General features: G+C 56.2%; 1 protein-coding gene across 2 annotated transcripts in view; it reads right to left on the bottom strand.

Moving 5' to 3' along the window:
- Positions 1–16,705, bottom strand: part of ITGA11 (integrin subunit alpha 11) — a 129,293-nt gene that overhangs the window by 778 nt on the left and 111,810 nt on the right. The window contains exons 21-30 of one of the 2 annotated variants that reach the window (XR_007152818.1): positions 14,561–14,659; positions 13,102–13,178; positions 12,101–12,190; positions 11,106–11,196; positions 9,543–9,656; positions 9,247–9,333; positions 7,760–7,870; positions 7,264–7,359; positions 3,308–3,421; positions 1,909–2,570 (exon numbers count right to left, since the gene is read on the bottom strand). Coding sequence is in view for 1 of the 2 variants with exons in the window: in XM_047861771.1 (XP_047717727.1) it covers positions 2,499–2,570; positions 3,308–3,421; positions 7,264–7,359; positions 7,760–7,870; positions 9,247–9,333; positions 9,543–9,656; positions 11,106–11,196; positions 12,101–12,190; positions 13,102–13,178; positions 14,561–14,659 (951 nt within the window). In the remaining variant the exon portion in view is untranslated. Of the gene's footprint in view, positions 1–1,629; positions 2,571–3,307; positions 3,422–7,263; positions 7,360–7,759; positions 7,871–9,246; positions 9,334–9,542; positions 9,657–11,105; positions 11,197–12,100; positions 12,191–13,101; positions 13,179–14,560; positions 14,660–16,705 lie in introns of those variants that run through there. The other variant, XM_047861771.1, reaches the window with a different exon arrangement.

Below are 16,705 nucleotides of genomic sequence, written 5' to 3'. Positions count from 1 at the left end.
CCTGTTAAATGCATCTCTGTGGCCCTACCAGGAACTCTGTAAGGTCTGTCTTGATCATTTATACCCCAGAGCAGATAAATTCAGAAAGGATTGATAAGAGAAACAGACGAGAGAGACACGAGGGGATGGCTGAAGGCCTTGAAGTTACAAAGTTCCGCCTTTTGACCAGTTAGTTGTTCTTGGTGTAGGGCCAGGGAGGGGCGTGAAGGGGCCGCGGAGCCCTGGGGATAAAGGTGGCCTCCGATGGGCTGGAGGTTCCCATTTGGCCACTTCTGGGTTGCGTCTGACCTGCAGATACGTTTTGTTTGGCCTGCAGCGTGGCCGCACATAGCAACTTTTTAAAGGTGAATGCCAGTCTCTAAAAGGCAGGTTTCACGTGAAAGCATTCTCTCAGAGTTGATGGTACCAGACAGAAGACTCGGTCTAAATCACACGTAATGGCATACGTGTGAGTGTGGGTTCATGGAGCATCCTTGAGTCAGGTGCTCCATTCATGAGGGCAAGACTCCAGCGAAACTTGACTCTAAATGGGGCCTTCTGATTTGGGGGTCACCATTTGAGAACAAATATTCCCATAGTTACTTTGTATTAATGCCTTCTGCTCCTTTAGTAATCCCCTCCCCAACCCCCCCCCCCCCCCCCCCCCCCCAGGCTGGGCTGTAATGACTATCCTACTTGAGAGACCGCAGTCCTAAAATGAGTGTGGGTTTTGCTGGGGATCCTAGGGCTATCTCTTAACTGCTCTGGTTCGGAGTGTCCTCATCCATGGGGGAACAAGATCAAATAATTTGTAAGTTTCTACCTCTGGCCTCTTGGGACTCCAATGGCACATGATTGGAAGGGAGCCCACTTGGTTGAAGAGCAGCCTGTGTGTAAAGGTGAAGAAGTTCCGGAGTATGAGGTCAGCACTGAAACGCTAGCCTGGAGAAGTCTGGGAGGCCAGAGAGGGAGGAGCCGGAACTAAGGACTGGAAGCTACAGTGACTTGTGGGCTTCAACCATCCAAATGGGTGAAGGGGGAGCTGGTGGTCTTGGGCGGGAGGAAGTGTTCCGTCCCTGGAGCTGTCCATCCCAGATCAGGCAGCCATTTGGAGGGGATGTCGTAGGGACCAAATGGTGGGCAAGCCCCTTCCAAACATTTAGAGACAATGGGAAGAAAGCAGGGGCCCCCCCAGCCACCTCCTTTCCTTCAGAGAAAAGACGCTGGCTCGCCGGGATAAGCCCTGCCCACAGAATGGGAGACAGCAAGCACCTTGGTTGTTTTCAATCACTGTATTTTTCTTTTAATAGTTTTAAAAAATATTTACGACAGTAAAGGTCGTACTATGGGACAGGGGGACAGATGCCTTTGATGCATCCCCCTTTCATTTCTATCTCAAAACAAGATTAAGGCATAAATTACTCGCTGGGCACCGGGCGTGCCTATTGTCCTCAAGGCGCCATCATTGGTGGTACCACTTGTCCCATGGGCCAGCGGATCAGGATCAGATATTTGCCACCGAGGTTTCATAGACTTGGGTGTCCCTGCACCGGCTTTAACCAGTGCATTCCAGAGAGCACCAGAGTGCATTCTAGCAGCGCTGGCTGAGCCCTTCTCTTGTGCACGGGGGGGGGGGGGGGGGGGGGGGCAGTGGGCGGAAAGGGGGGATGGGAGGCTGTGTTTGTGGGGGGGGGGGCACGCACCCTCCTGCCACCTCACTGCCAGGCCTGGAGTTGTGCCGCGCTCAGGGCAGGCAGGCGGGAAGACCAAGTAGGTACGGGGGACCCAGGGAGTGTGCCGACTGCAGGCTCCCGTGGGGTACGAGGCACAAAAGCCACCGAGGGGTATGTGCGGGGGTGGAGGGCCCGCCTGCCTCCCCATCTCGGGGTGGGCGCCCCATATTCTGTGTCCCAGCTGCCTGTCCGTCACAGTCTCCATGCCTCAGGGTCTGTCTTCATCCCTGTCCAGCAGCTGTCACCACCAAGCCCTTGGCCGCGGGGGTTCATTCAGGGGCAGCTCTCCTGCCTGGGGAAGGGGTGAGTGGGACTTGAGAGCCTTGGGCAGCGCCGGGGCGGGAGGACAGCACAGGATTCAGATCTGCTGCCCCACTGGGTCCTGCTGGGACTCGAGGCCTGGAGTGTGAAGAATGGGTTTGCATCGCCTTCTTCCTCTGCCGGTTTCTTCTGAGGATGGGACAGTTATGAATTCCTAGCACCTAGTGGCGGGGGCAGCAAATGCCCCCACGAGCCCAGGGGAGGCTTTGGTGTGCCTTGGGAGGGGTCCCTTTAAATCACCAGGGATCTGTGTTGGAGGTGTCTTGGCCTCCCAGTAGAGCAGTCCCTCTTAAAACTGGCTTGAGTTCCTTTCAGAGGGTGCAGGCTTGGTCTCTCAGGAGATGAGGTCAAGTGCAAAGCGAGCTGGCGTCTTCTCCACCCCAGCTCAGCGGGCCACGGGCCTGGGCCTGTACACTGCCTGGACTGGCGTCCTGGCCCCCATCAACTTGCAGCCTCCTCTGAGCCTCACTCCAGCACTTTGGGGGTGGGGTCCAGGCCAGGTTCCCTCCTGCGCTTGGCACTTTTAAAGAAGCCGAGCTGTGGGGGGGGCAAAGGGAGAAGTCTCAGGGGTGGGCAGGGAGGACAAGACCTGTCTCTCCCACCTGCTTTCCCCCCACTAACGCTCCTAAGACTTCTTCCTGTTGAAGGCTTCCCCGAATACCCCAGCTAACACTGAGTACCAGCCCCCACCCCAGCCCAGCAGAACTCCCTTGGTGGGCCACGCAATAGGCCACTTAACTGGTGAGGGGGGATTGCAGTGGAGTGGATGGAGCCTGGGTCGGGAGGCAAGAAGTCATGCTGTGTGACCCTGCCCTGGTCAACAACCCTCTCTGGGCCTCCCTCGGCTCATCTGTAACAGAAGGTTGAGACCAGGGGTTCTTCACCTGAGGCTCAGTGACAGAGAGGGGTTTGGGGGCTTGTTAACCGCCTGACTGTTGGAGAAATTTTGTGGTTGTGTACTTGCTGCTGCTTCCACGAAGAGAAGACCGAGCTCCCGTCAGGTTCTCAAAGGAACCCACCAAAGGGTCAGAGCCACAGACTGAGGGCCCTCTGGAGGCCTTAGCCAATCTGCCTGCTGTGGTGAGATGTGGGTGCTTAGGTAGCAGGAGGCACATTCTGGGGAGGAGGCCGGGTGGGTGCCAGCTCCCAAGGGGAGGAGAACGCGTGGGCTGGCCACAGAGCCCGCAGGCCAGAGCCCCCCACCCCCACCCCCAGCCGGCCTGGGCCGACCAGCTAGGATGCTTCTCTCCACCACCACCCTGCTGGGGCCTCACCTTCCAGAGTGCCAGGACGAGCAGGGCCAGCAGCAGGAGGCCCCCCAGCGTGCTGCCCACGATGATCCAGATGGGGATCTGCGAGTCTTCTTGCTTGGAGATCTCAAACGTGATCTGTAAGGGGAGGAGTGCGCCAGGTCAACAGCATTACTGTCCTGGGGCCCGGGGGGGGGGGGCAGCCGGGGGGCAGGCGATGGCTAGTGCCCGGTGGGATCTGCTGGAGGCATGGGTGGCACCCAGCCTGCGGAGGCCTCAGAGGACCCAGCCCTTGCACAAAGGACACCTGAGTTAAATGACCCAGGTGATCCTGCCTCCTCTTTGAAACTTTCCGCCTTTGGCCTTGGGTTCTGTGCCATGTTCCATGGCTCTGTCCTGGGACCTCTTCCTTATCTACAGTCATTTCCTGGTGAGCTCAGCACCATCTTACCCAGTAGGCACAGGGAGCTCAGGGCCCTTAGTGCTTTTAGGGGCCCATGAAAATGTTCTAATTTCTTTTAAAATTCGAGGGAAAAACAAATATAATCTCTTGCCTGGCTTATATGTCTTTATATATATTTGTCATAAAATAATAAATTATTATTTTTGAATGTTTATTCTTGAGAGAGGGAGAGAGGTAGAGAGCAAGCAGGGGAGGGGCGGAGAGAGAGGGAGACAGAGAATACCGAGCAGGCTCCGTGCCGTCAGCACAGAGCCTGATGTGGGGCTCGAACTCACAAACTGTGAGATCGTGACCTAAGCCCAAACCAAGAGTCAGATGCTTAACCGACTGAGCCACCCAGGCGCTCCTAATTTAAATTATTTCTAAGGACGAAGGGTCTCCGAAGGTAAAAGTGCTCAGGGCCATGGAAAGCATAACACAGCCCTGGGCAAACTCACTCCATTGTGAGGCTTTGAAACCTATATGCCAGGGGCGCCTGGGTGGCTCAGTCGGTTAAGCGGCCGACTTCGGCTCAGGTCATGATCTCACAGTCCGTGAGTTCGAGCCCCGCGTCAGGCTCTGTGCTGACAGCTCGGAGCCTGGAGCCTGCTTTGGATTCTGTGTCTCCCTCTCTCTGACCCTCCCCCATTCATGCTCTGTCTCTCTCTGTCTCAAAAAATAAATAAACGTTAAAAACCTATATGCGGACTGCCGTCACGTTTCTCCCTTCTACTGGGACTCTCCACACTCCTATCCTCCTGTCTTCCTGGCCTGCTCGGCATCTTTAACAGGTGTCCAAACTCTTGATCCCACTCTGTACCTTCAACCCTGTTCCATCCCTGCCCTTCCCATGAAAGCAAATGCCAGCATGGTCCTTCCTCGCTGCCGCTCAGGCCAGAAGCCTTGTATTCGTCACTGACTCCTACCTTTGCATCCACATGGACTCCAGCAAAGTCTGTCTGGCCTACCTTTGAAGCGCCCAGAATGTGGGAGTCCCGCCTCCAGGGCTACCTGCTTGGACTGAGCCCCCTGTGTCCCCCTGGAGGCTGCAGGAGCCGGCTAACTGCCTCCCCCCTCCGGCCTTGCCCTCTGCAGTCTGTCCTCAGCATGGCAGCCTGACGAAGGCATATTTATTCTCTGCTCTGCTCCAGCCCCCCACGCAGGGTGGAAAAGAAGAGTCCTTGCGTGCGCCTGCCAGGCTTCACCCTCTCTGGTGCTGCTCATCTCGCTGGCCTCACCTCCTGCCCCCCCCCCGTTGCTCTCTCTGCTCCAAGCCTGCAGCTACCTGGCCCTCCAGCATGCCAGCACACGTCCACCAGAGGCCTTTGTATTGCTGTCCCTCCCTTTCTGGCAGCACTTTCCCCCCCGAATAGCCACGCGACACTCCTCTTCTTCATAGTTTCTGATGTTAGTTTATCGAGGAGGCTTTTCCCAGTCTCCTTGTATAAAATAGAGCCGCCCCCCCCTCCCGCCCCAAGTCTCCACCTTTAGGTGCCTGCATTTTTCGGGGCAGAACGTATCACCATTTGACACTGATATATTCACGTGTCTTGCCCTTCTTCCCATCTAGAACGTCAGCCCCAGGGGAGCAGGACAGTATCTGTTTTGTTCACTGTTCTATTTTCAGTGCCTGGGACAGAGCAGGAGCTCGGTCCACATGCCGAATGGCTGCATGAACGAACCCCTGCAGCAGGGGGGAGTCCCGGCTCGGCCACTGACTCCCTGTTCAACTCTCTGCCTTATCTCACCTAGCCTGAGTTTCCGTGTCTGAAAAATGGAGGTGGGGAGTACCTCACAGTGCTCTGAGGAGTGAGCAAGGAAACGTGCAAAGTGTCTGTGACAGTGCCTGGCGCAGCGTTTAGGGCTCAACAAACGGCAGGTTCCTTCTATGTTCTCTGTCCTTCCGTAAAGGCTGGGACCTTCTCTGCCTTCCCACCCCTGGCACCTGGCACACAGCCAGGCCAACAGGGGCTTACATTCTGGGTTGCTGGGTTTCTAAAAGAGAAGCGAGGCATCCAGAGAGTATAAGAAAGATTTTTTTTGGTCGGGGGGAGCGCCTGGGTGGCTCAGTCTGTGGAGCATCCGACTCTTGATTTCGGCTCAGGTCACCATCCCAGGGTCATGGGATCGAGCCCTGTGTTGGGGCTGTGCCGAGCGTGGAGCCTGCTTAAGATTCTCTCTCTCTCCCTGTACGTCTCCCATCCCTCTCTAAAAAAATAAAAATAAATACAAGAGGGATTTGCAGGGGAGGGGGGCAGTGGGAGTTGAAGGAGAATGAGAATTCATTTAAAAGATGAACTGGTGTAGAGACAGGGGTTGTGTGTGGGGGGGGGGGGTGGGGGTGGGGGTGGGGGTGCCTGTACAATGCCTCTTCCCTTGGCTGACTGCAGAATTCCAACATCTCTCTTAAGCTTCAGTTCAAGTGGACCTGGCTCCAGAAAGCTTTCCCCGGACATCCCTTGCTCTGACTGCCCCCCAAGCCCAGCCCCTCTGCTCACCCCCACATTGTAGCCATGGCTTTGTTATCCTCATCCCCAGGTCTGCTTAATTCATCTCTGTATCCCCGGGGGGCTTGAGTCATAGGAGGAACACCCAACAAATGCCGGATGAATGAACAGATAAAACTCCTTAGGTGGGTCCCCTGAATGCTGCTTCTAGGTTTTGGCACCTGCAACCCCTCTGCCTGGCAGCTCCCCACCTTATGAACATCTGTCCTCCTGACCGTGCCTCTTTTGCTCTCCAGCATCTCCTGGGGGTGGGGCTGGGGTTAATTCTGCATCTGGTGCAGGAACCCAGGCCACGGTTCAGGGATGTGGCCAGTGGAGGGCAGCAGTGTCCCACGCCCAGGATGCCCATCTCTCCATAGGATTGGGCTTTTCTTCAAGGCCCAACTTCTCAGGAGAGCATTGCAGGAAGCCTCACCCCCCTTCCTGAGGCCCTGATTTGAGGCAGTCTGGTCTGTGACAATCTGGTTTTATCTAATTCAAAAAGAGTCCTAATACAGAGACATCCTGCATTCCTTGGTCTTGGAATTCCTTGGAATTCGGTTTGCACCAGACTTCTGAAGCATGTCATGTGCGTTCCTTAGATTTGAGGTGCTAATGGATGGGGAGGAGAGGGGTGGGATGTTCATTCTAGGCTGCCAGCCGGCCCGAGACCCAGCGTCACAGCCGGTGGAGTCAATCAATGAGCCTCGCCAGGGCAGGCGGGCCTGGGCTCCAGTTCTTTCCTCTAGTGCAGAACGTACAGGTCCCCCTTCTTTCTCTGCTTTCGTGGGACTACTGTGGTCTAGAGCCTGCCGCCCCAGGCACTGGGCGAATGCTTGCTTCCGGCTCCCTCCCTACTTTTGCCCCTAACGTCCTACTGATCTTGCTTTTCCCCTCTTTTCTGATGCTGTGCTAACTGCCGGCAGATGGGTCCTTCTCTCTCCTGCAGGCACACACGAGTGGAGGGTATAGGAAACTCTAGGGGAAGGGATGACCCCTTCCCCAGCTGGCCCCGCTCAAGCTCAGGTCTGCAGGGTCTCCAGGGGACTCACCTGACGGCTGGGATCCTCCTCGCGGAAGATGAAGGGACTGTGGAACTGTCTGTGCAACGCTGCATTGACCGTGATCTTCATCAACTTGTACTTGAGCTGTATAATCAAAGGCCTTGTCAGAAGCTGGCCCCTCCCTGGGTGGGAGACTCCCCAGCACCCACCCCCTTCCCCTTATTCCCTGGAGTCTAGCCCAGGTGCTCTACTTTCTGCTTTTATTTTTATTTATATATATATATATATATATATATATATATATAGAGAGAGAGAGAGAGAGAGAGAGAGAGAGAGAGAGCGGGCAGGGGAGAGGGGCACAGAGAGAGAGAGAGAGAGAGAGAGAGAGAGAGAGAGAGAGAGAGAGAGAGAATCTCAAGTAGGCTCCATGCTGAGCACGGAGCCGACACGGGGCTTGATACTGCAACCCCGGGATCATGGCCTGAGCTGAAATCAAGAGTCAGATGCTCAAGTGACCCAGCCACCCAGGCATCCCTCTACTTACTGCTTTTAGGGACCTCAGCCACAGATTCCCCAGCAGATGGAAATGGATTTCCTGGTTAGGGGCCAGCCTCACGTTGCAGCTGATGGAGACCACGTCAGAGTTGCTATGATTCTGCAAAGGGAGGTAGGTCTCTGGGTGAGCGGCCGAGCTCTGGGGGAGCGGGGGAGGCAGCTAGCCCAGCCATGACCTGAGAATGTGAGCAGGGGCTTGGGCCACCAGAGAGATGGCTGAGCTTCACCCCTCACCCAAGGTTTGCTCCTGGGGGAGGAGGCGCAGAGGACAGGGGACAAGGAGAGGTGGGGGTGGGGGACACATGGGCTGCGGCTGCCAGGGGATGGCACATGCTGTACTTGAAGTTGTGCAGCACTGGGTGTCTTCTGGGAGCAGAACTTTGGTTCAACGTTAGGGAACCTATAAATGTCATCACCACACAAACGGATCAAAGCAAACAATTGTATGATTGCTGTAACAGATGCAGAGAAGGCATTTGGGGAAATCCAACTTCTTTTATGATATGTATATATAAAAAAAAAAATCTCCCAAGAAACTTCCTGAATCTGAATAAAGGGTGTTTATAAAAACCCTACAAGCGTCGTGTTTAATAATGAAAAATTAATAAAAATAAAAAAAAAGTCAAGATCAAGACAAGACTGTTGTCATTTCTATTTCCCATTGCCCTGGAGGTCCTAGCCGGAGCCATAAGCCGAGAAAAGCCGTTTATAAGGATTGAATGGGAAAGCTTAACACTGTTATTATTTGCAGATGATACCGTAGTAACAGAAAAACCAAAGAAATCGTCAAATACTCAGAATTCATCGGGTTAAACTTGTTTGAGTCTCCTTCTTGCAACCACCTCAACCCCCTCCCCTCGCCCGCCCCAGGCCCGGTCTTCAGGGAAGTACACTACACCCAAAAAATGCTTTGTGAGGCGCTCGTTTGGGGGAAATAAAACTAAAACAGCTAAGATCTTTGGGGAAGAATAATGAGAGCGCGCTCAGAAAGTGGTTTCTGGGAACAGTGGCAAGCCTGGGAGCATAAGCCTGGAAACTAGCAGGTGTTTGGGGGAGGGCCTTGGGAGGTGACACGAGCTGCCTGCCGTCTCTGGGGACAGGGAGGCCAATTGACAGGGGTCAATGTCTCCACTACCAGCCATGTAGGTCCTGGCCTCTGTAGCGTTGTCCTGTCTGGCCCCTTCCCCTTCCCTCTGCTCATCTGTGTCCTGCTGGCCCTTTAAGGCATAGATGCCAGTCGACTCCCCCTGTTCCTTTCCTCCACTGCCCCTCTCTTGACACCTGTCACAGCCTTGTCCCCTGGCTTCTTTGGCATTCACTCTCATGGCCCCTGTGAGATGGTGAGCTCGTTAAGAGCCAGAAGTGTCTTCGCTTCATCCCGTTTCCTCTCCGCTTGAGGCGGGACACATTGCGCTCAACACGCTCTTAGTGACCGGCCACCGGACAAGGACAGGAGCAGCTGCCCAGGACACTCACCAGCTGTGGGGCACGACTCAGGTCTTCCTCCGTCGGGGCGTGCCGGTACTCGGTGCTGTTTCCCCAGACGTTACAGGACGTGTCCACCTGCACGAGGGACACACACCCGTCTCACAACGAGCACCCGCAGACTCAGCAACCCCGAGACGCCCCTCTCTCCTCCTCTTCCCCGAGAAGGCCCTGCCCGCCCTGGTCCCGGGAGGAAGAGCTGAGGTCGGAGGACCCGGTGACACACCGGGGGCAAGTCTGTCTCCTAACTGGTCCCTTCCTTTAAGCCGGTTCCAGGGCGCCCGTACCTGGTCGGTAAGGAAGTCCCTCAGCATCAGCAGGCGGTTGCCGCCCCTGGTGGCGATGGGGACGGTGATCTTCATCATCACTCCATGGATGGGGAAGAAGCCCAAGTTCTGGATCTGTGGCCAGAGGGGGAGGGGTCAGCACAGCCCCCAGCAGCTGGAGGGGCGGAGGAGGAGCTGCGTAGGGGCGACGCCCGCGGCCAGGCCTGGGAAGCGGCCCCCTTCACGCCCCCTGGCATTTTCACTGTAGAAGTTCTGGAGCTCTGCCCAATCACGGTGGGGGCTGCATGGGTGAAGTTGTGTGAGGGCGTGAGGACGCTGAAGGGGCCGGGGTCCCAGAGGCCGAGGACAGGTCAGTTGGGGCCATGAGGCTGGAGGGCAAGGTCACTTCTGTTGTTTTTCTTTTCTTTTTTTTTCTCTTCTCTTTTTCTTTCTTTCTTTTCTTTTTTCTTTTTTTTTTTTTTTTTTTTTTTTTTTGAGAGAGAGCGTAGAGTGTGGGGAGGGGCAGAGAGAGAATCCCAAGCAGGCTCCACGCCTTCAGCAAAGAGCCCGACCCGGGGGCTCAAACTCACGAACTGTGAGATCATGACCTGAGCCGAAATCAAGAGTCGGACGCTTAACTGACTGAGCCACCCAGGCGCCCCGGTCACTTCCATCTTCAGCCTCCCCCGGTATGGGGACTTTGCAGCCTGGTGCTGGTGGCACGGTGGGAGCACTCGTGAATTTATTACAACAGACACTCTTTAATTAATGGCGCACATTCTAGCCGCGACACCTCTGGTGTCTAAGCAGCAGTGATTACAAGCAGGGCTTTGGAATCAGAAGGACTGGGTGTCGCAGCCCAAAGCCATGACCATGTAGGAGCTGTGTGGCTTCGGGCGGCCGCTAACCCCCTCCTGGACCAGCCAGCCAGGTACCAGTGTGTCTGAAGCGCAGTTCCCAGCTGTCAGCCTGCCCCTGGCTCTCATGCGGAGTTCAGAGGCTCCGGGGGGCCCACACTGCAGACTGCTCAACTGCCTCCTAATTCTCCTTCTCGCCCCTTCCTCAGTGATGGGCACCGAGACAAACGCCACGTTTCCCCGCCTCCCTAGGTAACTACAAGTGTGAAGAACCACTAAGGACCTTCTTCAGTAGGGAGGGGCCTGCTCTTCTCCCCTTCCTTCTTCCTGGAATGAGAATGTGATGGCTGGAGCTGCAGCTCTCTTGGACTCTGAGATGAACTTGAGAGCCTGATAATCGTATGTTGAGGATGGTGGACCAGACGGCAGACCCGATCCTGAATGACTTCGTGAAGCTGACAACTCCAGACTTCTTTTATGGGGAGAATAAACCCTGGCCCATTTAGACCGCTGTTTTTTACATTTTTTAAATCCTATGCAGCCGCACTTAACCTTCACTGATACATCCTCACAGTCCAGCCCCATTATTTTCTGGACGAGGCCCAGGGAGGGGAAGGAACTTGCCTAAAATCACACAGTGAGTGGGTGACAGGGTTGGGCCGAACCCCAGGCACTAGCAATGATTCCAGACTCCTCCCCTCCCAAACGGGGGCTCCTCGGCTCTTACCTTGAAAACGCAGCTGAAGGGAGGCCCGATGCCATCATACCTCTCCAGTGAGCTATTGGGCTTGACCTCGTAGTGGCTCAGGCTGCTGCTCCTGCAGAGACAGAGGATAGGGCCGCCGTGAGCTCAGTCAACGTTGGCTAGATGGATAACTGAACGAAAGAGGGTGTGGGCATGTGCCTGGCCCTCCTTGACCACAAAAAATAGGTTTCCTCTTGCGTCCATCGGGAGAGCCGTGTCAGGAAGGATTCTGAGGCTCAGAGGAATGCACGCTGAGATCAGTTAGCAACATCCTCCTGTGTGGGACGGGCATGAACCAGAAGGGCCATTATTTGACATCCCTGCGCCGGGGCCTGGCCTCTTTGGAGCACGAACTCGCCCACTACGCCCCGTTCCAGCCTCTAGCAGTGGCCGAGGGAGGGAGGGCCTGAGCTTGCTTTCTCTGTGGTCGCTATTACAGCTTCATCCGCCTGGGAGCTCCCAGAGGACAGGCTGGGGCCGGTGGTACCCGGAGGGGAGTGGACGACCGGACAGGATGGTGGGAGCAGTTTGCCCTGCGGGGAGCGGGAGGGGGAGCGTTTTCTCAATTTGGCTGTTTAGAGTTGCAGGTGCAAGATGGTCAGGGAAAGCAGATGGGCTTTCAGTAGGTTTTATTACTATTTTAAAATTCTCTACAGATCATGCTCCCACTCACTGCCTGAACTTGGGGTGGACACCTCTGGCTGCCCCGGCCCTCGCCCTCCTCCCCTGCCCCTGCCGGGAGCTCCCTGGAGGCCAGGTCTGTGTCTCCTCCTTCCGCTATTTTGATAGCACCCGCCCACCACGGATGAGGGGGCTGCACCCTCCCACCCCTCAGGGACACCCCTGGCTCCGGCTCACAGTCCCTGGGCACTGGAGCCCGGCCCCTGAGACCTCTGGCCTTATCAGGGCCCCCCCAGGGGTACCCCATCTTAGGCCTCACTTCTCTCAGGCCTCCCCTCCCCCGGGGTCCCACCCACCTGGTGAAAAGGACATCAGCCTCGTATTTGAGGTGGGAGCGCAGGAGGGCGGTGTTGTCTTCCTTGGTGCTCTCCTCCTCATCACTGTCACTGCAAGGAGAGCCCCCCACCGAGCGGTCAGGAAGTAACCCGCTTCTACCAGCCCAGCCAGCACAGCGGACTGGCTGGCTGCAGCCCCTCAAGACGGGCAGAGCAGGAGTCATTCCCACCCCACCTCCCGAGTTACAGGTAAGAAAAGAGGGCTCAGAAAGGTTGAACGAACTTCCTAACGACACACAGCATTTACATAGTGCAACTGGGAGCGGAACACTGACTGTCTCACTCCTTATCCAGTGTTCTTTCTGTCCGGGATTTCCCCTGGGACATTTTTCAAGTTTATTTATTTTGAGAGAGAGGAAGAGAGAAAGAGAGAAAGAGAACGAATGAACAAGCTGGGGCGGGGCAGAGAGACATGGGGACAAGAGGATCTAAAGCAGGCTCTGTGCTGGTAGCAGAGAGCCCAACGTGGGGCTTGAACTCACCAACTGTGAGATCATGACCTGAGCTGAAGTCTGAAGCTTAACCAACTGAGCCACCCAGGTGCCCTGACATTTTTTCATCCGAAAAGACCTTATTCCCTTTACTCCATGAGGATATCCCCTGCTTTGCCTATCTTCAGGGGCTGCTGTGAGGACCATTACGTGTACGGTGTTTTGTAACCGTGGGCTTTAAAAATAACTGCTATCGAAATTGCCATATAAAGGTGAAGGTATTATTATTTGTGTCCCGGCTGCCCCAGGCTGGAGAATGGCAGCAACACGGCAAGCAGCAGTTTGGCCTAAGCTAGGGGATTGGCAGGGGGTGGGCGGGGGTGTTCCCAGGGCAGGGCGGGGCGGGGGGGGGGGGGGGGGACGGCCTGGAAGGGATCCCATTGGGCGCAGGGAGGGACTATTGCTAGGGGCCACATGGGGGCCCAGGAGCAGCGGGGAGGAGCGGGAGGAAGGAGCAGGTGAGGCCCTGACCTGCCAGCCGTGAGCAGGATCTCCAGGTGGTGCAGGAAGACGGATTTGCTGAACTCAAAGTCTAGGCGGAAAGCCACCTGCGAGGAAGAGGTCAGTCGCTGGAGCTGGGGTGGCTGGGAACTGCGTCTGGGCCTGGCCCTCCCTGCCCCTGCCCCTGCCCCTGCCCTGGGAGAGGAGCTGCTGACTGGGAGCAGCTGGGGGGCAGGAGGGCCAGGTGCCGGCTGAGCTCAGGACCTGGCGGGGACAGCCATGGACCAGAGCTCCTCTGATGGGCTCTCTTGGCTGTGAGGCCAGCCCTCCTCTCCTCTGACTTCCTTTTTTGTTTTCAACTACAGGCAAGTAGAAGGTAGCAGGTCCAACTTCAACTTCAGACTCCTGCAGGAGTCCCTGGGTGGGGAAGGGGAGGTGGCCATCAGCAGGTGCCGCAGGATGCGGGGCCAGAAGCCAGTGGTAAGATGCCTCACGGGCCCCTTCTTCCCACATGAAGGTGAGGTGGGGTGAGGCCAGGAGAAGGGGGGAGGCTGCTTCGGGCCACCCAGCACGTTAATAAGGCACCTGTCTCCTGGTCCATCGGTCCTCCCACCACGCTGATGGCCCAGTCCAGGTGCTTTGCCTGGGTCCCCTGATTGTTGCCCTGTGCCCTCTGACCCTCCTTGCCACCTTCCGCCCCACTCTGGGGCTTTCCACAGACTCCTGTGCTTTTCCCGGGTCTGGCCCTCTTGGGTTTTCCTAAAGAGATCTTGAGGCCCCATTCTTGACTTGTGTCCCAGTTGGAGGGTTCTTTGGCAAGGAGCCCTCATGGCCCCCCGCCTCTCGCCCCATCTCCTTTCCTTCCACTGCAGACCTGGGCCCTGGAAACATGCTGCCATTCCCTGGCAAGCTCTTGCCTCAAGCTCTGATTCCTGCTTTACAGGCCGCCTGGTCTCAGATCTTCTCCTGCTCTAGAACCTTCAGTGGCTGCCCACTGCCCAGTGGAGATGGGTAAAAGCCACATGATCTGGAGTCTGGAACTTGGAGATTCTTCCTGGCGAACTTGCTTCTCCCCTCACACACCCTAGCCACTTTCCACATGCACTTTTAGGCACATGGTAAGTGCTCACGAAATGTTAACTTTTCTCCCAATCTCTTGCCATGCTCACAGGAGGATGACAGAAGCTGGACTCTGAAAAGCTGTGTTAGGATACAGGACAGCGGGGTTAAGTGGCCAAAAGGTGGGGGGAGAGTGGTGGGTGGGAGTGGTAGGGGTCCCCCTGAGGTGAAGGGGCCTGGATGTTCTTTTGCGGGGGGCTGGCTAGTTAGGTCATTTAAGAGTCATTTCCTGGGAGAAAAAACTAAAAAGCATGCTCAGGCATCCTGCTCCCTCCTCTGTTCTCCCCTCAGTTCACTTCCATTTCTCTTGCATTCCCAGTGCCTCCCAGTTCCCGCCTGGTCCCGCCCCCACACTGTCCCCAGCCTCAACCTTGGCCTTGGCCCGGAAGAAGGGGTAGCTGACGTTGCAGACTTTCTTGTGGAGTCTCCTCTCCTCGTTCACGCACTCGATGCTGCCGTCTGAGTCGTCCTGGAGGTGGGTGGAGGGCACCGTGGGCAGCGGTTAGGTGGGCCAGAGACCCAGGTCTGGGGGCCACCCGTGCCGCCCCCACCGCCTGTACTGAAGCTGCAGTTGGAAGGAAGCTGGGACCACAGGGGCCCTGGAGAAAGGGGTGGCGGTGGGCTTGAGGGGGAAACACCACCGGGCCCCCCAGCCTATCTGAGCTGGGGCCCCACTGGGCTAGCACAGGCGTCTGTCTCCTCAACACAGGTCCTGAGGGAGGGGACTCACAGTGCTCTAGACTGATGGTGCTGGGTGGCTGTGCGTTCATTTGCTTGGGTCTCATTTTGTTTATCTGTGAAATGGGGATGACAGTACCTACCTCATTTAGTCGCTATGGGCGTTCAATGATACAATGCATATAAATGCAGTGCCTAGTTCAATTCCCAGAACGGTGTAATCGCTTGCTAGATGATGATTTGTACCCGCTGCGGGCCCTGCACCCTTGGGCCCTAAGCTGTATGTCTAAGGAACATGTGTGTTTCCTTGGATGTAGATGTAGGTTGGTATGCTTTTGCCTATGTGTGTACAAAATGTATGTGATCAGACTAACACATTTGTTTCTGGCTAAGGGGGTGTTTCCTCCACTAGAGTTCCCCTTGGCTGGATGATGGGGGGTCAGGGGCATCTCCCGGGCTGGGAATGGTTGGGAGGCATCCTGTGAAGGAGCCAGGAGCCTCTCCTCTGTTCTCAAAGCCCTCCTTTGCCACAGAAACAAAATCCCATGACTCCTGGCCCCTGGGGTTATGAGACTGTAAAGTCCGGGCCAGGGAAGCGGTGAAAGGTGGATGTAGGTTTCAGGCTCAGTTTCCCCTAAATATTCCAATTGAGATAGATACAAAAATCTCTGGGCAAGACAGGACTTTGAAAGGCCATCACATGGCCTCCTCACCTTCACTCAGGGCTATGGGGGGCTTGGCGGTGGGGCCCAGCCCTGGGCCTGATAGACCGACTGGTGGTGGTTCTGCAGTGGAGGTGAGAACAGAAGGGCCCTTGTGCCTGCCCCACCCCACACTCTGGGCTCTACACTGACACTCTGGGACCCCCGAGGGCAGAGGCTGTGTCAGACGGGACCTGGGTCCCCCAGCACCCACACAAGACAGCGGTGTCCTGGGTTTACTCAATAACCACGTCTCCAGGACTTCTCTCATGCCCTGCAGGCATTCCGGGTTATAGCAGGCTAGCACTCAGGCACTCTGGATATCCCTGGGGCATACACAGAGCTGTGCCTGGGACTTCTGTGGGGCTGAAGGGACTTGCGTGGCCTTCTGCCGCTTTGGGAAGGCACTCGAGAACACACGACATGACTGTGCTCTGCCGTGAGGAACCCCACCCTGCCACTTAGCAGCTCTGTGCTCCTGATCGGGCCCCTTAACACCTCTCTGTGCCTCAGTCTCCTTCTCTGTAAAATGGTAACCAAGAAGAAACAGGAGCCTGTCAGGCAGAGGAGGGAGGGAGTCCAGGCAGGGGACCACATGGGTAGGGCCTCAGTGTGAAGGCAGGTTTGCTGGGAAGCAGCAGTGGTGGTCGGACTAAGGGTGTGGGGGTGAGCCCAGAGGTGGCAGGTGATGGATGGGGAAGCGGATGGGCCTTGAATGCCACAACAGAGTCTGGAATTTGTTGTGAAAGCAGCTGGGCATGATGGGCAATTTTAAAGTGGGGAGTAACCTGTTCCGATTCTTGTTAGAAGGGCCCTTTTGAGAAAGCCTGAAGGATGGACTGTAGGCAGAGGGTGTGTATAAGCTGGTGTGCATATGTATGGTGTGTGTGTGTGTGTGTGTGTGTGTGTGCACACGCCCTAATGAGGGCCGAGGACACAGGCCCAAGGACGTTCCTCCCCACATTCCTGAATGGGTCAGACCCTCATCTGCCGGTGGTTCTCGACCCTGGCTACACACTCACATCCCCCTGGCTGCTTTAAAAGCACACACTGCTGCAGACCCCACCTCAGACCAGATCAGTCTGAATCTCCGGGAGAAGTCTGACCACAGGTGCTCGCAAGCTTCCAGGTGATTC

The sequence above is a fragment of the Prionailurus viverrinus genome, chromosome B3 (assembly GCF_022837055.1).
Source record: "Prionailurus viverrinus isolate Anna chromosome B3, UM_Priviv_1.0, whole genome shotgun sequence".
NCBI classification, from domain to species: domain Eukaryota; kingdom Metazoa; phylum Chordata; class Mammalia; order Carnivora; family Felidae; genus Prionailurus; species Prionailurus viverrinus.
This window is presented reverse-complemented; position numbering and strand designations above follow the sequence as displayed.